General features: G+C 43.3%; 1 protein-coding gene across 1 annotated transcript in view; it reads right to left on the bottom strand.

The window, feature by feature from the left end:
• Positions 1–26078, bottom strand: part of rbpjb (recombination signal binding protein for immunoglobulin kappa J region b) — a gene marked incomplete at both ends in the record, with an annotated part of 39198 nt that extends 13120 nt beyond the window's left edge. The window contains 2 exons of the mRNA XM_079214913.1: positions 963–1001; positions 26059–26078. Coding sequence (XP_079071039.1) covers positions 963–1001; positions 26059–26078 — 59 coding nt within the window. The remainder of the gene's footprint in view (positions 1–962; positions 1002–26058) is intronic.
• Positions 26079–27504: the final 1426 nt, after the last annotated feature.

The following is a 27504-nucleotide window of genomic DNA, read 5'->3' as shown; positions in this document are numbered from 1 at the left end:
GCACACACGCGAACGAGCAAGCAAACCCATGCCTGTTCCCAGTAACAAAGAGAAACAGCAACAAGCAAACAAGTGCAACACACACACACACACACACACACACACACACACACACACACACCCCCCCCCCCCCCAGAAGCGAGCCACAACATCCATCAACATTGTGCGTTCACCCAAGTAACTTGGAACGAACATAAGAGGAACTGAATTATCAAAAACTTGCAGTGCTAGTGGTGGAAGCTACGCTGGACGCAGCACGCCGCACTAGAGCACACAGAGTCCACGCTGAGACGGAGAGTCCTCTGAGAAGATGAATTATTGCCTTTCTGGCTTGTTTTCCGACCAAACACGGGGTTCATTTTGACACGCAAATCAAAGCATGTCTCGGAGCATGAAAAACTACAGCGATCAAACTAATAAACAATCAACAGCAGAACAAACATGATGTAATACGGCAGGGGTCGATAACAGCTGTGACGAGGCCAGAATTACACTCGAAAAATAAACGATGCATGTAATGTTGTTGCTTTGGTATGCTGTTGTTATTGTGGCAACAACATGCAGCCAATCTGCACTAAAACTGTGGTCATAACAGATGCAACTCCAACTTGATTCTGCATCTGCAGAAAGGAGCTAATCTCTGCCTCAACGAGTAGCTGGATAACAGTTCATTTCATGCTGTTTTCCAATAAGCGAATGAACTGAAGCGATGACCCACATAAATAAGTACAATGAGAAAAAAGGGTGTACAACTTTTCATACCCTAGTTCTGTTCTACTCTGTTGAGAACTTGTTAACACACCTTGCCCGCAGCTCCAACAATTAGGATAACTGTGAACGTCTTCAAATGAATCGCAGGCGGTGAACATTATATTCTAAAGCACACAGGAGTTTCTTGAATTACTGTTGTGTGTAGTCTACACACAGGTGGACTGTACAATAGTAAACACACACACGCTCACCTTGTTAGGCGCAGTGGCTGAGGGCGCTCCCCGAACTTCCTGCAAAGACACAAAGTGAGAACACAACATGAGTGGGCTGGTTATAAACCATAAACACATACAGCGTTACACAACGGTGCACGTATAAATACACATGCACACACACACGCCTGTCACCGTGGCCTTGAGCATGGAGTGGCAGCGAGCTCAAATACAGGCAGGTGACAGGACGTGTCCGGCGTCAGCAGGTGTACAGACACTGTTCTTCATTTCAACACGTTGAAACACGTCGTGCATCAACGCAAAAATGCTGACGACTATTACAGAGCAGAATAACCAACAGTTCCCAGACGGCCATCAGCTCACGAAAGCCAACAATAAAGGGCGTGGACGGCTTGAGATTACAGTCACTACATGAACTTATCTTGGTTATCCAGGTTTTCACGACCTACAGCTTTAAATGTATAATAAGTGAGAGAGAGAGAGAGAGAGAGAGAGAGAGAGAGAGAGAGAGAGAGAGAGAGAGAGAGAGAGAGAGAGAGAGAGAGAGAGAGAGAGAGAGAGAGGCGACCCACTTCGCCCTTTAAGCACAGTGGAACCAGTTTTGGTTCCAGACTATTTTTTCTTTTCCCCTGTGTTTGAGTTGTCGCAGGGACCCCAAATTAATTCCAATACTTGTGTTTATTGTATGTATTTGTTCAGCAAAGTCTTGGGATTTTTTTTTATATCTGCAAAAAAAATCACTTTTAAAAGATATTTTGATCAAAACTATGAACATCCAGCACGAGATGAGCAAGATTTCCCAAAAAAATGCCTCCTTGAGCGGTCACCAGTTTTTTCAAACTGGTGCCCTAACAACAGCCCACATACTAATAAGACAGCTTTTTGGAAAGATTAGGACCTAAAGAGTCGGAATCTGCAAATATCATAATAGAACACAGCATTTGGGTGTTCAAAGGAGCTTCAGTCAAAAAACGCCATCGTTCGGTTAAAAAATGTAGTTTATGTAAATACTTATATTTAAACGGTTACTTGAATTATGTTTCACATCAGATGTATCTTCTCACAAGGGTTGCTGTATTATAGCAATTTAAATTAACTTAACAACGATGTGGTTCCGGAGATAATACGTTGTTGTTTTGTGTCTGATAGTAGGCGCAGGGGGATTTTCGCACCCTGTTTTTAGGGTTAAATGAATCAAAACTGAAATATTAGTAGATGAGGACTTAAAGCTCCGCCCCCCCCAAAAAAGACACTTTCGGGAACTACCAGTTCAGCAGTTTTCTAAATCCGTCTGCGGCCCTGTCCGTGGTGCACAGCTACCCCCACATGAAACAGGAAACTCAGTTCAACTTTCTGCTTAGTATTTAAATCAACCGATTTGACAGTCGGCGTGAAGGTCGGGCCCCAGGGGGTATTTAAAATACGGAGTGATCTACGTCATGAAGGATGACACACGTATTACAGCTCATTTCATTTATTTTTTTTTACTTTCCCCTCAATTCTGTATATTGTATGCCCTTTAAAATCTTCGTGACAGTAGCGTCGACTGATCATTCGTCTCCAGCGTTATGACCCACATATCTTGACTCATTACAAAAAGTCTGCCCTAAAAGTGGGCATGCTTCCAGCAGGCTGACTTTTACTTAAACTGTGATTGAGTCATAGCTGAAAACTCGTAATCATAGATCACATGTAGCAAGGAAACCACTTCCAACCACACGTACAGAAAAAGGCCGTCAACCTTGCAACATGTCACCGCTGAGGCAGACATGTTGCAGTTTCATTGTTGGTTAAGCAGTGACGTGTACAACCTGTTTCAGGCAGTACAGTCGGGCCGGCACGCAAAGGTACTTAAAAAGGGACCAAAAAGCAGAGCCCAAAGCACTGGCAGCACTTCTTTCTCTTTTCAAACACGTCAGTACATATCCTAATTTATTTGCACAAATTTAAACAGTTTTTTTCTTTTTCTTTTCTCCAAAGCTTTGGCAGTGCGTCAGCCAAGTTTCAGCCTGCAGCTTCAATGTAGTGAGCGTGAAAAAATAAGCCAGAGAGCCAAAAGTGTCACTTGTGGTTTGCTTCTGGCTACAGTAGCTAAATCAAACACCAGGGGTGGTTGAATAAAATAAAACAAAATAAAAAAAGCCAACTATGATCCGAATGTCAGAACATGACTCCAAATTATTGCTCTTAACTTTCTCAAATACAAAAGATGCATACTTCTGCACACTTTTATTGTATTATCTGGTAAGACAACCTCTTCGTAAAGGTCAGTTAGCTTTAAAAGGCGCGATTCAGTGAGCCAAAACAAACCAATTCTTGAATTTAATTTGAATGAAAATGGGGCTGCAACTAAAAATTTGTCATTATTGATTACTTTGTGGATTTCCACAGACCAAGGTGACATTTTCAAATGTCTTGTCCAAAATCCCAAAAGATTAAGATAAGTATCATGTGTGACAAAGAAAAGCACCAAATCGTCACATTTGAGAAGCCAGTTTAAAAAGATGACTAAAGTGACTATTCATTCGATTCTCTAAATAGTTGCAGAATAGTTTTCCTTCAATCGATAACTCGAGTAATTGTTGCGGCTCTAAATCCAACTCTAGGTCCAACATGCGGATTTGTTCAACCAGCGTCTCGCTGCAGCAACAACAAACTGTCGTGTGGGTGCTCATCACTGCAAATATGTGACAATACTTGCTCATAGGCGACACATTCTCGAGCACCACTGCAATGTTCCTTCAGGGCACAAAGCTCTGTAGTAACGTGTAAACAACTGCGAATGTACTTGTTTATATTCATGGTTTCGGTGCCTGAATGGTTGCAGCAATGCGCAGTGTTCAGAGTTAAGTTTGCAACGACAGCATAGTAAATAAACATGGATCCCTAAAACCTTGTGACACATCGACTCATCGCTCTATGAAGGCTTTACAGCAACATGCAGCTTATGACACATGGCTGGCACAAAGAGGCGCTACATGTACATATATGCAGCAACAGGAGGTGACTGTACAGAGGGGTCTGTGTGTGTGTGTGTGTGTGTGTGTGTGTGTGTGTGTGTGTGTGTGTGTGTGTGTGTGTGTGTGTGTGTGTGTGTGTCTACAAGACGGACACAAGAGTCTGAGTGAGTCAGATTTTCTCCTTGTGTAGGATGTGGTAGTGTTGCATGCTGCTGATAAGTATGTCAATACATCTTACAAGCCATCAATAAACACACAGATAATGTGCCACTCAAGTTAGAGGTTTTGGCACACAATTCGAAGAAGAAAAGAAGAAGAAGTACGCTAACGCATCTAGTGATGAAAATAGCATCGGAAAAACGGCAAAGTGGGGATAAAGGGCTGGAGAAAGCGAGAGAAACTGAAAGCGTGATTGGTGCAAGAGCCAGAAGGAGGGAGTGGAGGTGGAATAATTATAAAGGAGGGCAATCAATAAGGTTCCCACAGTGAAACACTGATGCCTCAACCGGCTAATGGATTCCAGACGGCTCTCTCTTCTCCCTCCCCTCTAAACCTCACCCCCCTCCCCTCCCCTGCAAACAGGGAGCGACAGAGGGAAGGATACTGCGGGTAAAGTCTGGGGTGAGATTAAAGGCGAGGCAAGAAGAAGTGGATGGCGTGTTGTGGAGAGAGGAAGAATGGGATCTACGCGGAGATGAAGTGCAAAGATTTAGGGGCGGATACGCAAGGAGAAAACATGAAACGCTCATGGCTGCATTTACTCGCATTTTTTATTTATTTTTTTAACATTATGAAACATCCATCCATCAGAGGGGAAAAGCAAAAGCCATTAGGATACACACTGGTTGCATTTTGCAACGCTTTAATGTGTATTAACAGTATGCATGCATCAAAAGTCACATCCCTAATCTCTACCAGATTGAGGAACTTCATGTTCGGAGGCCGGTTTTACTTTGACTTAGCGGTGTGTAAGAAGTGTTGGAAGTTCTGTGAAAAGACAGCGTTTAGAATTACCTTCCTCGAGCTCACTGTCACAAACACCAACAAGAAAAGAGGCCCAAACGCAGGAAACCACACAAAAGGTAGAGTTGCAAAGGCAAAAGAAAGGCACGCCGACTGTTGCATCTGCAGTTTTTCGCTCTTTCTTTCAAGGCCGGCTCGACTCTGAAATGACATGCATGATGGCAAAGTTGAAGTAAGTGCAAGCATTCGAAGGCTCAGCCCATGATTCAGTATCAAAATGACTCAAAGCCTAAAGACAAGACACTCGCGAACCACAAGTCTTCATTTATTCCGATGGCGTATTTTAGTTCTATGAATTTGGCTCATTTCTTCAATTTAATCCCATTTTGTCTCTCTGCAAAAGTGCTCACACTCAAAATGTGTCTCGTCCTTTTTTCCCTTTGCAAATGATGCCCTATGACGTGTGCTGCAGCACCGAATGCAGCCAACTGTGAGCACTAAAACAGACTTTTATTGCCTCTAACACACACACACACACACACACACACACACACACACACACACACACACACACACACACACACACACACACACACACACACACATATAGAGAGAGCGAGCGAGAGCGAGAGAGACACCCTCAAAGCAGGCCGGAGGTCAATGGAGGAAAAGGAAGCACTGTGAGGAGTTTCGTCTGATTTGCTCTCCATCCGTTATCGCTACTCTCCCTTCCTTCCTCCTCCTCCTCCTCACCTCCTGCTTACTATCACTGATTCCACTGGATACGATGAGGGTGAGAAACACAGCAGCCAAAAAGCAGTCGTAAGAAATCAGGCAACAGGACAGGATTCACTACAACAGACACATGAGAAGTTGGAGAGATGACAGACTGATATATTGAGATACAGCAAATTCTTTTTCGTTTTATTCTTATTTACTTATTTCAATGTGGTTTTATCTGTTACAGAGACTAGTATGGCTCTTGATAGTGGCAAGTAAAAGCCTAAAATGAACAAGCACAATATAAAACAAATGGAAACTTCATTCAACATTGCAGTTCATATGCTGCAAAACTGTAGAATTGGCTGCACGTTTGACACTAAAGCCATCCAAAAAAAGAATATGGGGAAGTAATAATTATAAAAGTAGACCGTGTCTAACCACCAACATACTATACTTCAGTAGATTTGTTGAAGATTAACCAGCTTGCATGCAGACTGTCCCTTCCTCGTCCTCTTTCCAGCACAATCTGAACATTAAAGATGCGTCAAAATGAAGATTTGTCCACAGCGAGCCTTCTTCTCCAAACGTATAGTGCTGTACACAATTACTTCATATTACTTGTACATACTAAGAATGTACAAAAACACACACAGCCACCTTCTTCTGCTTCACTAATCTAAAGTTGTCCCATCAAAATGTGTGAACTATCAAACTCATTTCCCGTACTTCTCTTATCCCGTCTGTTTATGAACCCCGTAGTGAGCTCTTTTTACTTTGGCAATATCCTATTAGGAACCCGATAGGCCCATTAAGCTGCTAAGCCAACCTGCTGGTGGCTTACCCTGGCATGGTGACTAATGGCTGAGTGTGCCAAGGCCGGCGGACTGGTTTGCGATGGGACAAACGGTTGTTCCATCGACAGTAGACGTGAACCAGTGGAGGAGGATGTCCGGACTTTGGCCTTTCACTGGGAAGTGAGAGTGAGGTCACTGTTGGCTTACAGAGGCGCTCACTTGACAGTGGCTGTTGTGTTGCGTCTGTTGATGCTAAATACCAGCGCCCGAGTCTTTAGTTGCTGAATTGTTTTACGAGGTGAATATTAAAAGCAAGACAGACGTTGCAAGACAAATGTTACAATGAAGAGGTTAAACTGCCAAGTGAGCAGAGATAAAGGAGGGCTGAGGCCGCGGCAGAACGCCAACACCGGGGCCGTCAAAGTCAAGATTATTGGGAGCGGTTTAGGGAACAATTAGTGTTTCAAATAGAGCTGCAACAATTAGCTAATAACTCCACAAAAGGTAATCTGCAGCTGTTTTGATATAGATTAATCCCTTTGGTCATTTCTAGAGCAGAAATGTCATGTTTGCTGTGGTTGCAGCTTCTATGTGATGTAATGCTTTCAGACCATATCATCTATGTCTTCTTTTATCTTTCATTTTACCATTATTTTAAAATCACAGTTACTCTATGTAGTTTGAAAATCGTTTGCGCGACCATTGTGGATATGTGTATAGTGGTACTATTATAAAAAAGAGCCCAATTAAAAAAACAAATTAAAATTGTGTCAACCGGCAGATATTAAATAAACACTAAAACTTACTATACCAACAGTTTTATGTTTTATATCACTATTATATTGTATGTTCACTTAAAACAAAGACTTGCAGACTGAATGTAACCAGGCAGTTGAGGTAGATTAAAACTGCAACTGTCTGAAACCAGCATTTCTTTTCCCATGCTTCTGCCAGCTTGACTGGCTCGTGACTGACAGAATGAGGGTCCTAACAGAACTGGCGAGAGTGTCAGCTATTGGTTGAAAGTTTTAGGGGGGAAAACACAGGAAAACAAAAAAAAAATCAGAGAAGTAGAACGTGGAAGTAACATACGCTGGCTAACATTACGTTACGTCTAACAGGCTCCCGCCACCGGTTTGTTTGCCTGAATGTACACATTAATGGGAAACAGCGAGGGGAGCATCCTCCTTGGTGTGAGAGTCAACAGCCTGGTATTTCCTGTGAGATGCAACCTTGCAAACCGAGAATGTCAGCTTCTATTTTACGGTGACGGATTACACTCACAGACCAAACTATCTTTTATGCTGTTAGAACAAAACTGTAGCCCGAGTGCCACGGGGGGGAAAGTGATGAAGGGGCTTCCATCCCACCAACAACAATATTCTGCAGGGAAAATAAAATGCTTTATAATATTGTGGGAGGTATGAGGGTATAACAATGTCGAAATATTGGCTACTTAAAATGGCATTCATACGAGTCACTATATACACAGGTATGACCTTTCTGCATACCAGTCCAAAACTTTGATGCAACAATGTTTGCCTATTTACTCCCTAAACTACTTTTCATTTTTGGCTGCTTCAGAGTAAACACACAGACAAATATGCCGAGACTGCCGCCTTAATTTCTCAAAAGGCTGAACACATGAGCAGTCGGAGGGAGACAGACCGTATTTTTGTGGTAACTTATTAAAACCCAACACCTCTAACCAACAACAGATACGACTCTCAAGACACGGAGTGAAACTCCACACCAAACCTTCCCTCGGGCCTCTTTTCACAGAACACACACGCAACCGCAAACACTCAAGTCATCGTGAGCATCTCTTAAGGGGAAGGACAAAAAATGTTTGTCAAATCTGAACCAGGGCTGATAGTAAGACGCTGATACCCCGTCAACTGGAAATCAGAGGGGAGTTCTTGCAGAGAAAAAGAAAGCGGGTTATGGTGCTTTTCTTCGTCCGTCTTATCAGGATTCATCAACATTCTTTGAGTCTTTGAGGCCTTGTATCTTTAATCAATCTGAAGACTTTGGCCGGTGCATACACACACGCTAATACACAACAAAAACTTGCAGCAACAATTCCTTTGACCTGCAGCACAACCCTGCTTCAGACTGAGATGTCACAACCTATCAGCACGTAGAAGACGAAAATAAATAAAAATCAGACTAGCGGACTGCAGCTCGTTTCAATCAGAAGGAATGTTTAAACATTTTATTTCAGTGTGTTTGTTTGTTATATTTCTGTGCATGTGAGGTAGCAACGCACATGTTACTTAAAACATTACTCATATTTACTTCAAAGACACAGCTGCCCAGGACACACTTCAGCTAAAACCTGGGTATTAGAAAAAGACATTAAGACTTTTGTGTACAAAGTAGAAATAGCAGAACGTATGCTGTTTTGACCAAATATGTATATGACGAGGTGAAATATCTTACATCTTATTTCCCACAAGCTACTTTATCCAATTACTGAAGTTTTGATGCAGTTTCATGAAGTTTAAACGCTTAGATGAATGAATGTTTAACGAGGTGACTCCTGAAACTGAAATATGGTTTGTGTTAAGAGTTATTGGCACACAAGATGAACTAATTAACATTAAATGTGCCTCTATGCCACAGCTTTCATTGGTAAATCCCTTGTCAGAAGTATCTTCCAGCTAAAGAAACAATGCAAGTACATCTGCAACGCTCCGATACATTCGGATTAGAATAAAATTAACCTCTGCACGGAGCATGGAGGGGAAACTCGAGGGGCTCTCTCATCACTCTGTGACAGGTAGTATGACATATGAGGTATTGGTGACAGAGAAGGATGTCAAGTTGCTATGAATAGAGCAGCGACCACCCACCTCCCCCATGCTAACACACAAATACACGCTAGCGCGCGTCAACACATGTGCGCGCGCAACAGGGGGGGGGGTTGATTGCGAGTGTGAACCCGGGCCTGCCGTTCATACAGGGATGTGTTTGACAGCTGTGACTGACAGTCCAAACAGAGCCGGGGAGGAGAAGGGAAGAAAAAACCCACACACCAAAACCCAAAGGCTCAGAAGAGACCGAAATACACACCCTGACATGTCCTCAGCACCGTGTGTCAGACTTCTGAACAGACACAAAAAAGAAAGTGCACAAATACAGTACTTGCTCTGTTGCTCAGGCGTGTATTGGATACACCTCTGATCAAATCACACAAGAGCAAAGTTAGGTTTTCAGTGCCGCACAAACTTTTCAATGTTGCTGCAACGCTTGTGAAGTATAAGGGCGCGGCAATATGGCTGGATTAATGTTGTTAGACAGTCTCAGCTTTGAGAAAGCAATAGTGTGCAGGTCAGGTATACGCTGTATTGTGTATTGATTTGATGTGGCCAACAATCAAGTTAAGAAGCTGCTTAAAGTATGCATTCACAGTCAGCGCTGTAGCTCTAGATTAGATGATGGCGCCGAACATTATTGAGCATGAAGTGCAATACTTTATATACACCAGAGGTAAGGCTGTTTACGTCCCACACTGATGGAGAGTGGCGGATCACAACATTCAAATTTGTTCTGCAAAACAAACCAAAACAGATGTCTGCGCCTTTCAGCCTCCTCAATGTTTTCTTCACCATCGACACTAAGTACCAGAAGCGAAAGAAACAATCACATTTCTTGCCGTCATATGCCCCGACATATTTTTTTATATATATTTTTTGAGGAGGTGCATTTTACATAGAACTCTGAATCTCTAAAGCGATTAGGGCTGTCAATGAATATTCGAAATTCGAATATATATTCGAATAGTTGTTAAAAACAGAAATTCGAATGTGAAAATTAAAAGTATTTTGGAGGATAATTATCGTGAATCTGGCAACCCCTGCTGCGTCCACGACGAAGTGTCCTCTTTTTCACAAACTCAAATCTGGTCACCCTAGTTGACCTGCGTGGAAGATGGCGGAAAGTGCAGAACCCAGCTTGACCGCAGCAGAAAAAGTGATATTAACCCCGAAAAATCTAAAGAGTGATGTCTGGAAACATTTCGGATTTTGGTCAGTTGATGGGAAACTTGTTGAGCCTACAACTAAAGTAGTGTGTAAGCTATGTAAGCAAGAGTTAGCTTACCATTCAACAACAAGCAACTTGAACGTTGAATGGTGTTGATCAGCACTGAGCATTTGTTTATTGTTGTTGTTCATTTAAACCGCTATGCGCAGAGAGCGTGACGGTGCGGGAAGAGAGAGAGAGAGAGAAAAAAAGAAAGAGTGTGTGTGTGCGAGCGAGAGGTCTGCGGTCTTGGCCATTAGTTCATTTACTTATTTTTTTGTAGGTAATATGTTGTTAAATATGTTTAAACTTACTTATTGACGTGCATAATGCGCAACCAGAAAGTCGAATATGTTCGAATATATGTGTTTTTTTTAAAGGGAATAATCGAACGTCATTTTTGAGCAATTTTGACAGCCCTAAAAGCTATGGAGCGACCGCGTGTCGCATCCAGACAGAAGAGCATAAATCCCTCCACTCGACTCCCCAGAGACACTAAACACTAAACAAAACCCTCCTCTTCATGGGAACTTGGAGACATTACAGAGGAAACCATTTGTTCCCCTCACAGGAATTGAGGCACTGGAACACCGCCGACAACTTAAGCATAGAAACTACAGGCTGCGTTGCCAATTTTAGAGGCGCAGTTGACCAAAAAAAAGGCACAGAAGTCACTCCAGTTGGTGCAGATCTGGATACTGTTGCATATTCGCACCTCAAATTCAGAGGCGATGTATGTCAGGGACACGGGAAATGGATTAAAATGATTGTTCTTAAAAAGGGTGAGGATTTACTGGATTGAACAGAAGGTGTTTACTGCTAAATGCTCTTAATTTAAATGTGCAGTGACCGGGCGTTTCTGTGCGGCTCAGGAATATGACTTCTAACGAACACACCAGGCGTTAGCGATACCGTGAACCTGTTTACGAAATGCTGTTGCTCCTCAGCAGCAACATTATATGCTCTCCATATTAGATTACAACATTTTAAAGACAAAAGGAAACGCTGGTTCGATCGTGATGACAATCTATGCATTAATCAGAGCTGACGCAAATCAGAAACATGACATTTTCCTCAGAAACAAATACTGAGCCCATTGGAATCTACTGAAATATGTTTCATCAGTTAAACAGTCGATTTTCCCACATAAAAAAAAAAAAAAAAAAAAATGTTGGCATCATTATAAAAACCTAATCTCTGGTGGTGTGATTATAGTCGTTGACACCTTTGGCTGAGCATTTTCATGTTTTGTCTACAATTGACAGAGCCAAACACACACATCTATCTTTTGTAGAACTTGTGCTTCCCACAGGATAAAAAAACACAACCCACAGACGCCAGATGCCATCACTCATACGCTCAAGGTCAAGGGGTTAAGGTATGACCTCTGAGGTCAACTGGCAGGCAGTGTGTGCATGAGGATGTGGCCTGAAACGCATTGTACTATCGTACAGAGATGGGTCAGCATTAAACTACTTAATGTGGATCGTGGGTATGTTTTAGGCTCAACGTAAGGCCAATGTGGTACCTACTGACACGTTTATTTATTTTTAATTCATTCATTTACTTTTTCAATGGGTACGAGGTACTAAGCAGATGCACAAGGCGCCATCTGCCTACTCTGTCATGTGTTCTATTAAGCAAACATTCTACAACAATGGAAAAATACACATTATTTAGGTGTCAGTATAGAAACAGGATTCCTTTGATTACAAAGAAGTCCGATCATTATTATGAAGATTTTCTTTTTTTAAAGATACATTTATTTTGTGTAGTTTGATTAAAATGCACTTTTACAACAACAATAAAATATCGTAATAGATATTGTGCTGGAATTGGGCACTGTGTTCTTCAATCTGCACCTAATTAAACCGATTTTCACACATCTGTCCCGCTGACACACCGGGGCGGGTCACAGGCCCTGCGTGAACATGAGACACCGTCTGTGTATATTATGGATGTGCGTTAACGCATACACACTTTGCACACAGAGCTCCGGGACACTGCACACAAACCAGTGGTGCGAGGGAACGAGGAGGGATGGGAAGAGGGATTAGGCCAATAAAAAGGTGTCTGGTTTCCCTGCCTGAGGGCTGATAGCAGATATCACAACTCCTCCGAGTGGCTGTGCACCTCATTATCAACACCACGCTCCCTCACAGCCTCCACCGGCCTCCGTGGGCCGTCTCCATGACACCACATGTATGAACTCTCCTCTCACCGTAGCTATAAAAAACAAAACAAGGCGCTTATACACAGAGTTGCTGGGGAAAGCTGCATTTGAATGGCAGATGCATTCACTCTCCTTTTGACAACTGCTGAGGAATTTATCAGTATATGTATTTTTAAAAAATGAAGCATGGCCTTTTTGTAATATTTCTTTTTGAAACCAAGACCTACGCCAGTGGTGCATTCATCCAGTCAGGTGCAGCAAGCCGTCATGTTGACGCGTGAGTGAGAGAGGAAACTGACAACCACATATTGTACAGCCTATATAAACTGACACCTGTCAACAAGCTTATCAATATTGATCAGACACAATAAGTAGAGCAACAATGCGGGCTTGAGTTGTCAGGCAAACGTGTCATAGAGCTTATGAAAGACCAACTTTTGTGTTATGGAGTACCCACTCATGCCTGCAAGCTGTATTTAGAGAGGCCCTGCCAAAGAAACAGCACTGTTTGAAAGACAAGAACAGGCCGAGATTGAGACACTGTGCTCCTTGTTGCAGTTACCTGTGTATGACGTGTCTTCAAACTTTCAAGACCGGACAGAGAAAAATGGGTGGAAAGTAATAACATGTCTCACCAAGCAAGTGAACCCGTTTGTGTGGAGGAGACTAAGTGAGAGAAATCTAGAAATCCGAGCCCGCTGGCTTTCTTATTGAAAAAAATACCTGCATACTGATGTCACAGCCAGCACACACTGTTACACAGTTATCACACACACACACACACACACACACATACACACACACACACACACACACACACACACGGCGTAAACATCAGCCTTTTCCTTTAACACACAGGCTCACGCTCACTTCCTAAGCCGCACCGTGCCATGCTGTGTGTGGCCTGCAGCAAAGGGTATTACGCACACATCTTTAAAGCACACAGTCATTGAAAGAAATCGCAGTGCTGGCGGCCAAGTTTGGCCACTGAACTTGTATCCTGAGTCAACCCTGGACAAGTGTTTTCAGGGAGGGACGACAAGAAAGGGGTAAATAGGAGACAGAAAGTCTCCTAATCGGCGACCACGACAATCGGAGAGATGTGGCACGAGTTGGAGGCTCTCGCTCTGCGCTCGGCTCGCCATGTGCCACCGTGCGTGTCAACAATCACAGCAGCCGGTGGGCGTGGTGAGGACGGAGTCACTGCACGTCCTCCCGAGGTCTTGCCCGCAACTGTCCACAAGGAGGATAAGGGTGCTTGGAAACAGAGGACGATTAGTTAAAGACCGATGTCCAGACTGATTTACCATTTTTGGGGGGTTTCCAAGGACTGAATTGTCGAGGGAATAGTATTTATAGAGTATGAAATAAGGCCATACTTGGATACGACAGTAATGACAACCTTCTTAATGCACGGGTAGGACAAATATTGTCCACATGAAAGGGAATTAAAGGCTCACTGCATAATTGTGGCTATATGACTAATTATTATTATTATTAATCATCTTTGCCTTGGATTTTAGGGGAAATCCATTGACCAACTATACTTTAACCGAATCTATGACAGAACTGGAATTTAAATCTATATTGGTTATTGCCGTTCATGAGCGGTAAAGCTTAATGGCTTCATTTTGAGGTGTGTGTGGAAAACCACTGGCAGAAAGAGAGTTAAACGTCGCTGTAATAGGAATTTTTTGAAAATCTACTTTCTACATTTCCGCTCACATTAATCCTCTCTGGTTGTCAACCGAACAGGGCGAGATGAAACAAAAGAATGAAGGACGATGCAATCAGAATCACAAAAGGCTGAGAAAATGATCTTTTATAAGTTTAATGTTGCATGAGTGGAAACGGAGAGAGCCGAGTTAACTGACTGCTGATGAGCTGTCCGACCCTCAAGGCTGGCTGACTGACTGCAGATGGCAAAGGTCTGGTAGCTGCCCTGAGACGCCCCGCTTGAGGCAGAATCAAGGGCAGGGCTCAATGGTGTGTGTGTGTGTGGGTCACATCAGTCTGCACTTGCAAGTGAACACACATACACACGGGGCACCAGCTCCATCTGTCTTTGACATGGGAGCGCTTAATGACAGAGGCAGAAAAGCCAAAGAAAAGGCCTCCTCGTTCTCCCTCTCCACATTTTCCTTCCCTCCATCTCGCTCTCCCTCTTGACCGCACTCTCCGACATCAATGCTCCATATGGCCAGACTTTTTAAACTTGTCTTGGGCTGGCACACAATCAATAAGACATCTAGACGTACACACACACACGTACACACACACGTACACACACACACACACTAACGGGTGTAATCTGGCGCAGAGGCTGGAACATACTCCATGTACACATGCAATATGTCCTGAAGACAAAAGTTATGAAATTTCTAGTTTCCCTCACGCACGCACGCACGCACACACGCACACACACAATGCTTGTTCTATCTTTAATGAAGTCTCTTTTGTGAATCTTGCGGCTCTGACTCGGTTTTCTCTCTACTGCCTGCCATCTGGCTATATTCAGTCCTCAGATGACATATGTCCTAAATTGAGATAGTCTGACACGTCTGACCAGTCGCAGTGGATCTCCAAATGGGCCATCACTGAACTGTCCTGCCTACATCTTTATCTTTTTAAGGAACATGTTGTGATGAAACACAAGGTTGAATCAATTCCCTCAGGTTTGATAGCGCTCAAGCTCGGGGTCGTGATTGTACAAAGTAAAACGGATAAAGCTGGAGATGTTCGGTGGAGTCAAATTTCAAGAGCGGGCTTGTTGTTCTCCGTTCAGGCAGACCGATGATAGAGGAAACAGTCCAGAGGTGCAGCGCTGCATTATCACACCTCAGACAGAGACGGACAGCAAAGCAACCTCTTCGCGAAGAGTGTTATATCAGTGTGATTGTGGTTTATGTGCGTGTGAAATGTCCTTTCTTCCCTCATGACCGACCTCTTTTGATGTCCTGTTCCAAAGTAGCATTTAACAAAAGTAAAAAGGAATAGTGTTGCCCATAAATAGATTGTTTATTCTTTTTACTTTAAATATTCAAAAAAAAGGCTCCTTTATCTTTGCACAGTCCGTCTTAGAAGACTATGAAATATTCAATATCAGTTATACTGTTCAATCTTGCCATGGTGCAGTCAAAACATGTCTGTACTACACAAGTGATAGGTTTGTAATGGACTGAAAGTATCAGGTCTTAATCCAACCACAACCGTGTTTGGTTTTAAGACCAGTTAAACTAAAGTACCTGGTGGAAAACCTCTTGAACCACTAAGAGAAGTCCCGACCGGTTCACTGACTGTATGTCGGCTCTCTCAACTTTAGCAAAGTGAAAAGATGGAAGAAAAAGAAAGAAGTTGTTTTGGCTGTTTTAAGTAAACACGGCCGCGAGACATTTTCAGGCCCAGTGCAAAGACCTACACCATGTGACCTCACAAAATTAGACATTCATAATGAAAGAAAGAAAGAAAAAAGAAGTAGAAGAAGTGACAAGTGTGACTGCAGCCAAAGACCCGTGTAGAGCGGCTGGGGTTTAGGGTTGAGACGGGTCATGTGCTTGGGGGAAACTGTCAGAAAAGAGAAGAGAAGGGGACGAGGCAAGAGAGAGAGCCTTGAACCCTGAATGAACCGCCCTTTCCCGCTCTCCTTTCTCCCTTCTCACTCTCTGCTGAGCTGATGACTCACTGCTGGAAGAGAGGGAACCCGGGGGGGGGGACCGCAGCAACACTACTGTGGCTCTCGCTCTTGTGCAGAGCGGTCGTAAATGAGGGGGCAGGTAGTGGTTCTTGTAAAAGGTATGATAACCACGCTGCCTGCTCTGGCGATCAAACGTGCGGCCTTAAGCCAGTATGCAGATGTTTGCTGCTGACCACAAGTCAGATTGTCATCCATTGTAGACTCTGTTTCTTTAAAAGCAACACTTGGGGTGCAGCAGGAGCACAAAACTACCAGTTTGGAGTCACGAAGCAGTGTCAGCAGATGAAAAAGAAAGCAAATGTGACAGCCAAAACCTCTTCTTTTTCCCACCATCACGAAAAATTATTTCCACCACCCAGAAGTCAAACATATGCTCAATGTTATCTTTTTTATATTCTGTTGTTCATCATTTGTAGTGGTTATTTACATAAAAACACAATTTGAATGATAAGGAAACAAAAGGTGGATTGAAAATCGTGGATCAACTAATGTATACACCGCGAGCTTCACTAAAAGTCAATTTTGCTTCAGTACAAAGAAACATTCATTTATGTATTGACAAAGAAAAACAATAGCAAACAATTCAGCAAATGGTTTCTTTCTTTTTCTTCTTGAGTGAAATTCCGTTGTATTTTCCTTCATCTGTGTTGCATTGCAAAGACAAGATTAGCCAAGCATGATTTCGGGAAGTAAAATGCAGTTGTGGTTTGTATTGCGTTTCAATTGCAAATGTCGGCAGAGCTAGTTTGCAAAACAACCTACTTAATCCTTAATGTACTGTCTACGTTTCATTATCTGGTTTCAGCTTCTCCAATGTGAGGATTTTGCCGTTTAGTTTTTTTCTCTCCTTTTATAGTTGATTGAATTTCTTCAAACAAAATGAGCCGCTGAAGAAGCCCTGGGTCACTTAATGGACGTTTTCCACACCTTTCCAACGTTTTCATAGACAAAACAATCAATCAACTAAACAAGAAAATATAATTGTAGGATTAATTGATAAGGAACATGATTCAACATCAACATCAATAGCCCTTTCACCACTTTTGTTGTTTGTCAGTCACTGTACATACTTATATACACTTCATAAACTTCATATACACTGCATATACTTTGCATCTTTGCACTTTCATTATTGTTTAATTCCTAAATGAATACACTCTGCTAATTTGTTGCATATATTGAGTTTTGTTAAATATATTGAGTATTTTCATTCCGATATGTGTTCTGTATACACACACACCGGAAACCTTGGTTGAAACTGTGACAAACAAATTTTCCCTTGAGGATGAATAAAGTATACATCTATATATCGATCTACCTAGTAGTTGCAGCCCTTCATTGACTATTATGATCCATGTTGTTAACTCTGTCAGAGAAATTAAACATTTTTGCATGCTTGAATTTATTCTACGATACTCTTGAGCGTTGAGAGGAAGTGATCGTTCCCTTCATCCCAACCAGCTCAGAACACAGCCGGCTACGTTAGAGCTGGTGGGGTTTCAGTGTTTGATGCCCGTCATCACAGGTCTCCTTGTTGAAAGGTGGTCCTCCTGCTATCTCCGCCTCCTCACTATAGTCCTTGTCATTCATCTTCATCAGGCATTGATCCCACCGCACAGAACAGGGCTTGTGTTTTTGTCTTGATTAACCAAATCAGCCCAAGACGTGTTAGTGTTTCTCCCTGAAGCCGATGACACCTGGTGTGCACCCACAGGTGGTTCATAGCGTAGCAGTAACTTAAATACTAAATACACTTTTTTGTTTGTTTACAAAAGTAGGAACTTTACTTCGTAATGTAACCAGTGGGGTGGCCTCAGAGACTGAAGCTGCACAGAGAATGTGTCCAGCAACACCACAACAGTAAGTACAGATACTATATAAATACATTGAGCCAAAAGAGAAGAAAAGTAACATTCTATCATATCGGCACATGCCTGGGGTTAAGACAATATACTAAGTTCTAAAGTCAACAATGCTGCAACCAACAACCAGCTCTAATTCTAACCAAACATTGTCTCTAAATGTCTTGTTTATCCAAACAGTCCAAACCCCAAAAGATATTCAGTTTACAATAATATACATCGGAGAAAAGCAGCAAATCCTCAAAACTGGAGAAGCGCCGACCAGACTGTTTGAAGCGAGTAAATCGACTATCAGAATAGCCGACGATACATTTTCTGCCGATTGACAGATCAATTAAATTGGCCTCTCATTTCAGCTCTGCAACGGTCTGCCCAGAGTGCATGCCTTCATTGTAAACCAGGAGTGTACAGAGTTACAGTCTCTCTGGACATGGATCAGCTCAGGCAGACTAACCGCAGTCTTGCCCTGCCCTTGCCTCCAAAACCACCCAAAAGTACCGACTGCGCTGCAACAAGAGACAAAATAGAATTCCTGGCAGAAACTAGAGAAAGAGAAAAAGACAGAGAGAGAGAGAGAGAGAGGATGACCTTTAGCCCACATGCTGTGAGATGATCCTCAGCAAACCAAACCAAATGTAAAGACCGCGGCACGCTTGCGTGTGTCTGTGTCTGTGTAGTTTAGCAGTTTAGACTTTGTCTGCTCAAGACTGCTGTCTGGTTTCAGTGTTGTTGTCATGATGAGGAAGGGGGTTGTTGTTGTTCCTGCTACTTGTTCCTCTTCAAAAACATGCTATCTTTTCCAAAATAGTCCACTCTTTTATTATCAAGATGCAAGACGGTTTCCTGGATCCTAAGCGCGCGCGCACGCACGCACACGCACACACACACACATTTGTTCTGAAACTATATGGTTCAAAATACAAGAAAATGGAATATGTCAGACTCTCTTGCAGGGCGGTGAATTATAAATGTTAGTTGGTAAATTGTGGCAACGGCGAGTTCATTTGTCTACCAGACACTTTGGCGAGTTGGGGTTGAGGTTAGAATATTTGAGGTTGAGTTCTAATAAATCCAGTAGGGCGATAAATACAGAGACTTTGCTGGTGACTTTTCAGGATGAACCAGTAGATATAAAGAAAATAAGTTAGTTTCCTTCCATGAGCTCATGTGAAACCTCACGCACATTCTTCAGCAGTGCTTCCAAAAAGATGGCAACGGTAGAGAACATCGAACTGCAGCCACAAGTGCAAGATGATTAACCACGACATGAGCAACCCAGTCTTCAAGAAAAGAAAAAAAGGCATTGTTTCCTCAACCACATTCAATAAACTGTTCTACAAAATCACACACATCTATATTACTTCATTGTGATCCTGAGCAAAGGCCAAAACCTCCTGACGTCAACAGCCACAGGAATGCCACCACGCGGATTCTTCAAAACTCTCCGGCGGCCTTAGTTAAACAACCAGACAATGCAAAGAAACATTTGGAGATAACAGTGAGCCTTTACTGGAATCCAAACCCCTTCTCTCTCTCTTCGTTCTTTTGCTTTAATATTTCCCAACACTTGATAAATCCTTTTCGTGCCCTTCTTGCTCTCTTTCTCAACACCTCTCTCTTGCAGGTGGGTGGGGGGAGGGTGCAGCGCTGTCCCTGGAGGAAGGCTTGCAGAAATCATGGTTTCAAATATGAAACATTTCGGTGCATGTGCATGAAAGGTTTTGGGCAATAATGGTGCAAAATGTGTTAAAAAATAAGCCAAATCACCAAATATGACACAGAATCTCTCTGATGTTAAATTTGTTTCAATAAGTCCCAACCCAAAACTAAGCGTCTTATTCCTGAACCTTCACTGGCGACGATAGATCTGTAAAAAACATCAGTACAAAGGCTTGCAAGGATCAACAGCAAAGCAATGTTTTCATGAGTCACGAGCCATTTACCTTTAGAGGATGTGAATGAAATGCTGCTCTGCAGCTATCAGGAGACTTAATATGAAGCCAATGACAGTCGTAGGGCTTCCCCGACATTTCTGTTCTGTAGGGTTCACTACAGGCCGGCTTACTACGTGCCACTCCTTTTTAATCTAATACAGTGATAGTGGCAGTTGCTTTAAGCCGTGGGAGGTGGCTTGGTGTGGGGGTTTCCCAACATGGGAGATCCTGTGTATATTTGTTACCCTTCTCTGAATGGATGAACCGGCCCAGAGTGGTTGCCGGAGAACAGTTGGAACGTTCCCGACGGCTGCGAGACCCTCGAAACAATGCGTCTGAGCCCTCACTATACCAGAGCTGACAATAACCAGGCGACGATCTGGGCCGGTGGAAAAAGAAAATAAATAAAACTTTTCTCGAAGCCTCTGGTGAATTCTCTGAAAGTTTTGAGCAGCAAACTCTGGTCTTGTACAATATATCATAGGCCTCCATTAAAACACAGACACCCCTAAGAGGAAAAGAAATGAACAACAAAACTGAGAGAAGGACAAACACACAAGTGTCAGTGGAGTTCATATTTTTTCCTGTCAATTTTAGCTGCCCCAACATAGGAAGTAGGCAAGAGTTTGCTCACTGAGGCCCGAATGAAAGCAAACAGGAGTCAGACAGGAATCAGTTCATGTTTTCTGAATGAAACATCCTGAGTGTGGAGGGACAGCGGGAGCAAAAAATGCTGACACCGTAGACACCAGCATTCCCTCGGCGAAGCTGTAATGGCTACAAACAGCGAAGGAACAAGGGCAGGGAAAGACGAGCGCTGTGGGGTGAGGAAACGCTCATGGAAGAGGGGAGTGAATGTGAGGAAGACAACGAGCCGCTCCAAAACCAGAGTCAACGGATAGGTATGAACTTCCACAGCCCGTCGCATTTGGCCCCGTGTTGGCTCTCCAGCTCGGCTGTCTTCGCTAAGCAGCGAGGCCGCTGCCAACAACAACACCAAGAGGACTTGGGCCTCTATCAAACATGACGGCAGCGCTGTTTTCAAAACCACACTGGCTTTAGATTTACATCAGAATGTTCCGTCCCATCCGAAGCAAACAGCAGCAAGATTTTTGGAAGAGCCACAGATAAATAAAAAAATTAAAAAAGTATGAGCTCAGATTAGCACATTCCAAGTCTTGCACAAGTAAATAAATGCACCCTCGTCATGGCTTTTGTGGGAGAAATCCAACCGCTCTATCAGGCCTTGGGCTTGGATAAATTAGGTAATGCAAGCCCCTCATCAGGTCACTCAAATGCATTACCAATAAAAGGAACTGACTATGAATAAGCAGGATGGACGTTTAAGTACAGGGACGTGCTCCGATGGTATATCTGGTTTGTGCACACTGAAGCTGAAGGATGACTACCAAGAATACAAGAGTTTCACGCTGGCGGGGATCCAAGCCAAATTACGCAAACATTTGCATTTCTATCCCCTTGGATGTCTCCTGCGGTCGCTCCCCTGAGACCGACAGACAGACACAAACAGACTGAATAGGGAAACAAGAGAATGAAGACATAAACTCAACCAGGGCGTGCGGTGATTTAAGAGGCCTGTCATCGCTCTACCAAACAAGTTGAATCTGAACCCTGAATGAAACTATAGGCTTCGGGGGATATTTCGATCATGTGAAGTAATGGATATGCATGAACTTCCAAAACAATAGGCTACTGTAGGCATGAGAATAAATCCCCCGAAAGATGTCTGGCGGTGGCACATTTGCTTTGGTGCTTTGCCTGTGACTTCTGTACAGCTCCCCCCTGGCTTGTACACACCCACCCACATCCACATCCCCCCCGCCACACACACACACTTTGAAGATTTGCACAGCTATGGGTGGATATAGGGCAGCTTTGGAGGCTGCTGGATACTGAGGTGACACTTGGATCAGATGCCTCGTGTCATCTCTGTCGTTAACCTATCCATGAGTGCTGCAGCGAAGGTAGCGGCAGGTGCGGGAGGTTGGGATGACATGGGGCGGCTGCTTTGGGGTGTAGGAGGGGTGGGGTAACTCGGGATGTCTTTTAACTCCACCGTAAAGGTCAGCGCATCGACATCTGCTGCTCTCTCTGAACCTCTCCTTTCATAAAAGGGAAGCAGGGAAGAGGAGAGGACTCGGAGGGTGGGGGGGGGGGGGGGATGCACGTACACACACCAACTTTTTTTGCTAGGTACACTCTTCCCTCCACATGCACGCACTTAAGCACCATTAACACAGCCGCAGAGCTCAAACTGCATGCGCATTCACTCGTATGCTAACAAATACAAGAACACAAGGTTTGTGTCTCAAAGAAATGCTCAGTAGTATCATTACACCAGCACAGAGACGCTTGGCTTTTGGCATGAAAGAATCCATCGTTCTTTTTTTTTTTTTTGGCAGAGAGACGGAGGGGGGTGAGCAAAATGGAATCCCGTCCCCCGGGGCCATAGCAAAGGCAGAGCAGTGTTGAAATAAGTGATTCATGCTTTTATCATCCCAGGTGAACAGTGCTGCTCTTTCAGCTATCATAGCCCGTTTCTATGGTCGAGAGGAGGGAGAATTACACAAGCAACACTGTTTCTTTTTTTTTCATGCGCTGATTTTTTCTGAGTGCTGTAGCAGGGTAGGAGCATGTGTGTACTGCTGCAAACGACGGGGACGGGGGCATTTAAACCTGTGCACAACAAACAAGAGTAGCTGTCACCGAGAGCTGAAATGATTAGTCAGTAGGGATGGGTAGCGTTGAGATTTTATCGATACTAGAACTCGTATCATTATTGGGTATTGAGTCGGTTCCTTATCGATACCCTTATCGGTCATTTTTAAAAATTTTGTTTGAAAAAAGACAATTATTTAAGAAAGAATCAACGCTTTATTGGTCTTGTATGTAAACAAATACACTTTCTTTAGCAGCAATACAAAAAGTTCTTAAATATTTAAAATACATTTGCAGCTAAACAATTAGCTTTCATTTATTAGAGCATTCTCATTATCAAACTCCTCGTGGCATCGCTAATGTCACCTGCAGTGGACGAGGATGAATGGCTGCTCGTCAAACAGTCAAAAACGGTTTCATGTTCTGCTTGTTCGCCTAATCATTTGATACATTGCTGGTATTACCTTTCTTACTTGCAAGGGGTTTATTACATTTGTGTCAACAAGAAATATCAGCCTACACTCAAGTAAAATGTAGCCACACTTTCGATCTTTTTGTTCTCTCTGCCATGATGCGCGTCTTACGCTGTATAGTGATCCGGGAGAGTGCGAGTGTGTCTCTGAGTAAAGCACAACTCCGCCCCTCAAGCAAAGATACTGACAGAGAGAGGAGGTTTTTGACAGAGATCTACCTGCGCAACATCTAAAGTATCGATAGTAGAACCGTATCAAGTCCGTGTTTGATCAATTTAGAACCGGTTCCCGGGAGGCATCCCTATTAAATGTTCTGTCAGTTGACAGAACATTTTAATCAGCAGCCATTCTGGTGATTGATTCATCTTTTGAGACATGTTTAAAGCTAACATGTCAGCTGCACATACCCTGTTCTGAACCTAACTAAATGGGTCTATTTCCTAAACCTTAAAAGATTTCGAGAATGAGAAGAAGTGTTAATAGCAGCCCCTATTGCATGTATTTCACTTAGCATGTGTTGTAGAATGAAAAGAAATGAAACCGTGTCAACTTATTGTAAGTTATCGATTTTGATCATTTATATTCGTGACATGTTGCAAAGAAACTTAGAAGAAGCAATGTCTCAAAGCGAAAGACAAAGTTACAACTTAAAGAACAGTAGAATTAGTATGACCTGTAACTTTTAATTTAACGACAGAAACCTATAACTACAAGCTCTCTGTAATGCTATTATTAAAAGAGAGCCATAATACCATTAAGCCAGTGGTTGTGGAGCCCCTCCCTGTGTGAAGGCAGAACCAATCAAACAGGACATGCGGCATGGGGCTGTTGTCAGGCTCTGTGATGCCTCCAACCGTTAATGTGAACACGACCTGCCATCAGCTAAAAAAGACCCCTTATGGCACTTTAGTTTTCTGTTAAACCTCTCTCACCCAAGAACACACACACACACACACACACACACACACACACACTTATAGAAAAATACACATGAATCTGCAGATATCATCTGGACAGGTGGCCAGTCACCCAGACCTGACCCGCCTGCCCTCTAGCTTGCTCCCTCCCTCCCTCTGCCTACTCCCCCTACATCCCCCCTCATCTGAAATCAGTTCAGGTCTGCTGGAAAGCCCCAAATGAACATGCACAGCAACCCCCCACCCCCCTTCCAACATACACACACCTCCAACAAGCACAGCAAATGTCTGTCACCCACTGAGCTGTCTGTGGGGATTATAGCCTCAAGAGTGCAAAAAAAAGGTTTGTGTCTAGTTAATGTGCAGGCAAATCATGTTAATCAGGGTTTACTCCACAGACTGACCAAAGCAGGAAAGACAATCGGCTCAAACACAGCACCAAGTCCAGGCTGCACCTTATTTACGTTGAACAATATGATTGCATTGCTGATTACATTACATTTAGTTGACACTTTTATCCAAAGCGACTTACAATAAGTGCAATTCGACCATGAGTACAAACTAAGAACAACAAGACTGATGATGCAGAGGCTAACAAAACAATGCAGCTGCTTCATGAGGAAATACATCATTGACATGCTCTAACTATCACTTCAATTATCTTTTTCTATGTTCACAAAGACCATTTTCTCAATAAAACAGATTATTACAGATGTAATGATCTGGTAGTAATTACTGAACGCGCACCATGCATAATGAAGTCTTTTAAATTTGGACATTTTAACCATCTTTCAAAAGACAGAAATAAACTTAGAATTTGACTCAGAAGGAAATGATGTTAAGTATTGGTGTGTAAGCAGAAAGTTAATGCAATAATCAGAGCCCATCAAGGGAAATAATTCAAAGTTGTTTGTGGCAGAAAGCGTGACTTTGGTCATCAACAGACAGTAAATAAGAAACCAAATCAAACGCTCGGGCTAAGTGAAAGATGTGGATCATTTCTGCGGTGATGTGAGGGTTAAGCACACATGCGCTGTGGTAGGTATTTTATGTTTATCGGCGAATTTTGTCCTTAGATGCACCGCGGTATTAGGTTGGCAAAACGTTTTTTTTAAGTAGTAAATACAGTTTTCCAGCGCTGTCGTCCACTTACGCGGTGAACGAAGTCGTTATAGTGCCCGCTATTCACTGCGTGCGGTGGCTGAAGTTGGAGTTTTTTTTAACAGCAGAGCGAGAGAAAAAAAAACTACCTTTTACAAATAAAAGTCAGCGGTATAAAAACACTGCCAAAAAGGGGGTATGCCTCGCTCACAAAGCCGCAACGTGTTTCAGGCAGGTTATCGCTAGCTAACGTCCATTATCGGACAGCTAGCTGCGCAGAGTCGTGAATCCAGTTGGTAAACGTGCTGACTTGGCTGTGCGCGAGCACGTTGACGAAAACAAATACAGCACCAGCAATTATAAAATAGCTTTCAGTGTAAATCAGTCAAGGGAGGGGAGGGAGGGCGAGACGGCATAGACACGTTAAATTGTTTTGTGTTTGTTTTTTTAAACACGCTTCAATGGGTTGTGTTTAGCTCGCTGTCTAGCCTGCTAGCTTACAGCTCGCCGTTGTCTGGGAGAGAGAAGGAAAAAAAAAAGACCACCGAGGGTGAAGTGTCGCTTAGCTGGAGCTAGCTCACCAAACACTGCAGCAACAGTCAAGTAACGTTAACTGGTCAGAGAAGAAGAAGAAACACTCGCACGGAAACACGTTGAGACAAAGAAACGTCTTTTAACGGCTAAACCGGGGGTCTAGACACTGCGGTGTAACCGGGCTACAGCGCAGGGGTTTAAAATCAAGATGTTTCATGGTAATAACTTGTATTATCTTCAACTCCGCTCCCCAAACCACCAGCCCCGAATCTCAGACTCACCCTGTCACAACAGGCGCCATCTTCCACAAACTCTCACCAAAACTCCAATACTCGCGATATCCTTTCTCTCCCGCAGCCCAACAATCCGCCGAGATAACAGAAGCAGACTGGAGGTGTAGGGACCAGGGAGACGGAGAGAAAGGGGGTGGGTGAGGAAGACTGAGAGAAGAAAGGGGGAGGCGGCGGGTAGCGGCAACAGAGAGAGAGAGCGAGAGAGAGCGAGCGAAAAGGGCAGACGCCACAACAACAGGCGTGGGAAACTTCGAAGATCACGCGAGAGTTGGAAAACTCTCACAATAGGCAAGCACAGAGGGAGCGTCCGCTATCGCGAGATGTGCGTGAAGTGGGGAAGTTGTTTATCTTGTGGCGCTGGAATACTATTCCCACGTGTTTACCGGATAATACATTACTGCACCGTTCGGTTCGCGGGAAAACACGCCAGTTGTGAGGAAACCCTCGGTTTCTCCCAGGCTCACACATTTTTTTTTGCAGTGTGCATCCTGTCTCGTGGTGCCGTCTCTGCAGTATTCAGCATTGACAGCTACATGTAATTACAGCCAACATTTGTATTAATACTTCCCAGTAGTAGAGACAACAGGCACGAGAGGTGATGAGACTGCAAGGACACGCTGACTCTAAACAAGAGTGGGAATTAAAGGGTTTCTGCATACCATATTTACAATTCCCTTGGGTAACGTTGCAGTTCCTGTTTAGAGAGTGGAAACAATGGTGTGAACACATGTGAATGGGCCATGCAGGGCAGATTAGTGCATTTGCCATCACATTGGGGAGCCCCGTGACCGCCCGTCCTTGCAGCCCAAACCGCAGCCAAAGTACAAGGTAGGCTATTATTGAGAATTATCATGCTTGGAAATGTGGCATGAGCTTTATTAGCCTTTCTGTTTGCCTCGGTTTCTCCCTCCCAGCCACAGTGCATTTGCACACGTTTGCACCAGGATCGGGTCAGGTCATTCGTGTTTATCAGGGAGGGGTCAGAAAGCCATAACCCTTCATGTAGGTCTGTTTTGTTGTCTCTGCTGCAGGCGCCATTTAAATGCGTTTGGCATCTTTGTTCACCTAACAACTGACTTCTTGTGGGTGTTTTTTTTCTAACTTCAAAGAAAAAGTGAATGCTTCTGAGACCACACTGATGGCAGGTCAATGCTGTTGTTTGTTAGATGTTTTGTGTGTGAGCTGCCTGCTGCTGTTTTGTGTGGAAATGTGGCTGCTGGCTGAATGATTAAAGACCAAAACTGACATAAAACAAAAATAGTTGGCAGAGTTGCACAATGCATTAATTATTACAATTTTTTTCTTTTCTTGAAAAATGTGGGTGTTACTCGTTAAAGGGTTTGACTTTGTGTGATTTACGCTCATTCACATTCTTGCCGGGAGTTGTAAGAAACCAGAAATTGTTGTTTTTACACTTTCGTTTTTGTAATTATT

Source organism: Taurulus bubalis, assembly GCF_910589615.1.
Source record: "Taurulus bubalis genome assembly, chromosome: 3".
Lineage (NCBI taxonomy): Eukaryota > Metazoa > Chordata > Actinopteri > Perciformes > Cottidae > Taurulus > Taurulus bubalis.
The sequence above is the reverse complement of the archived record's forward strand: the minus strand, read 5'-3'. Positions and strand labels throughout refer to the sequence as shown.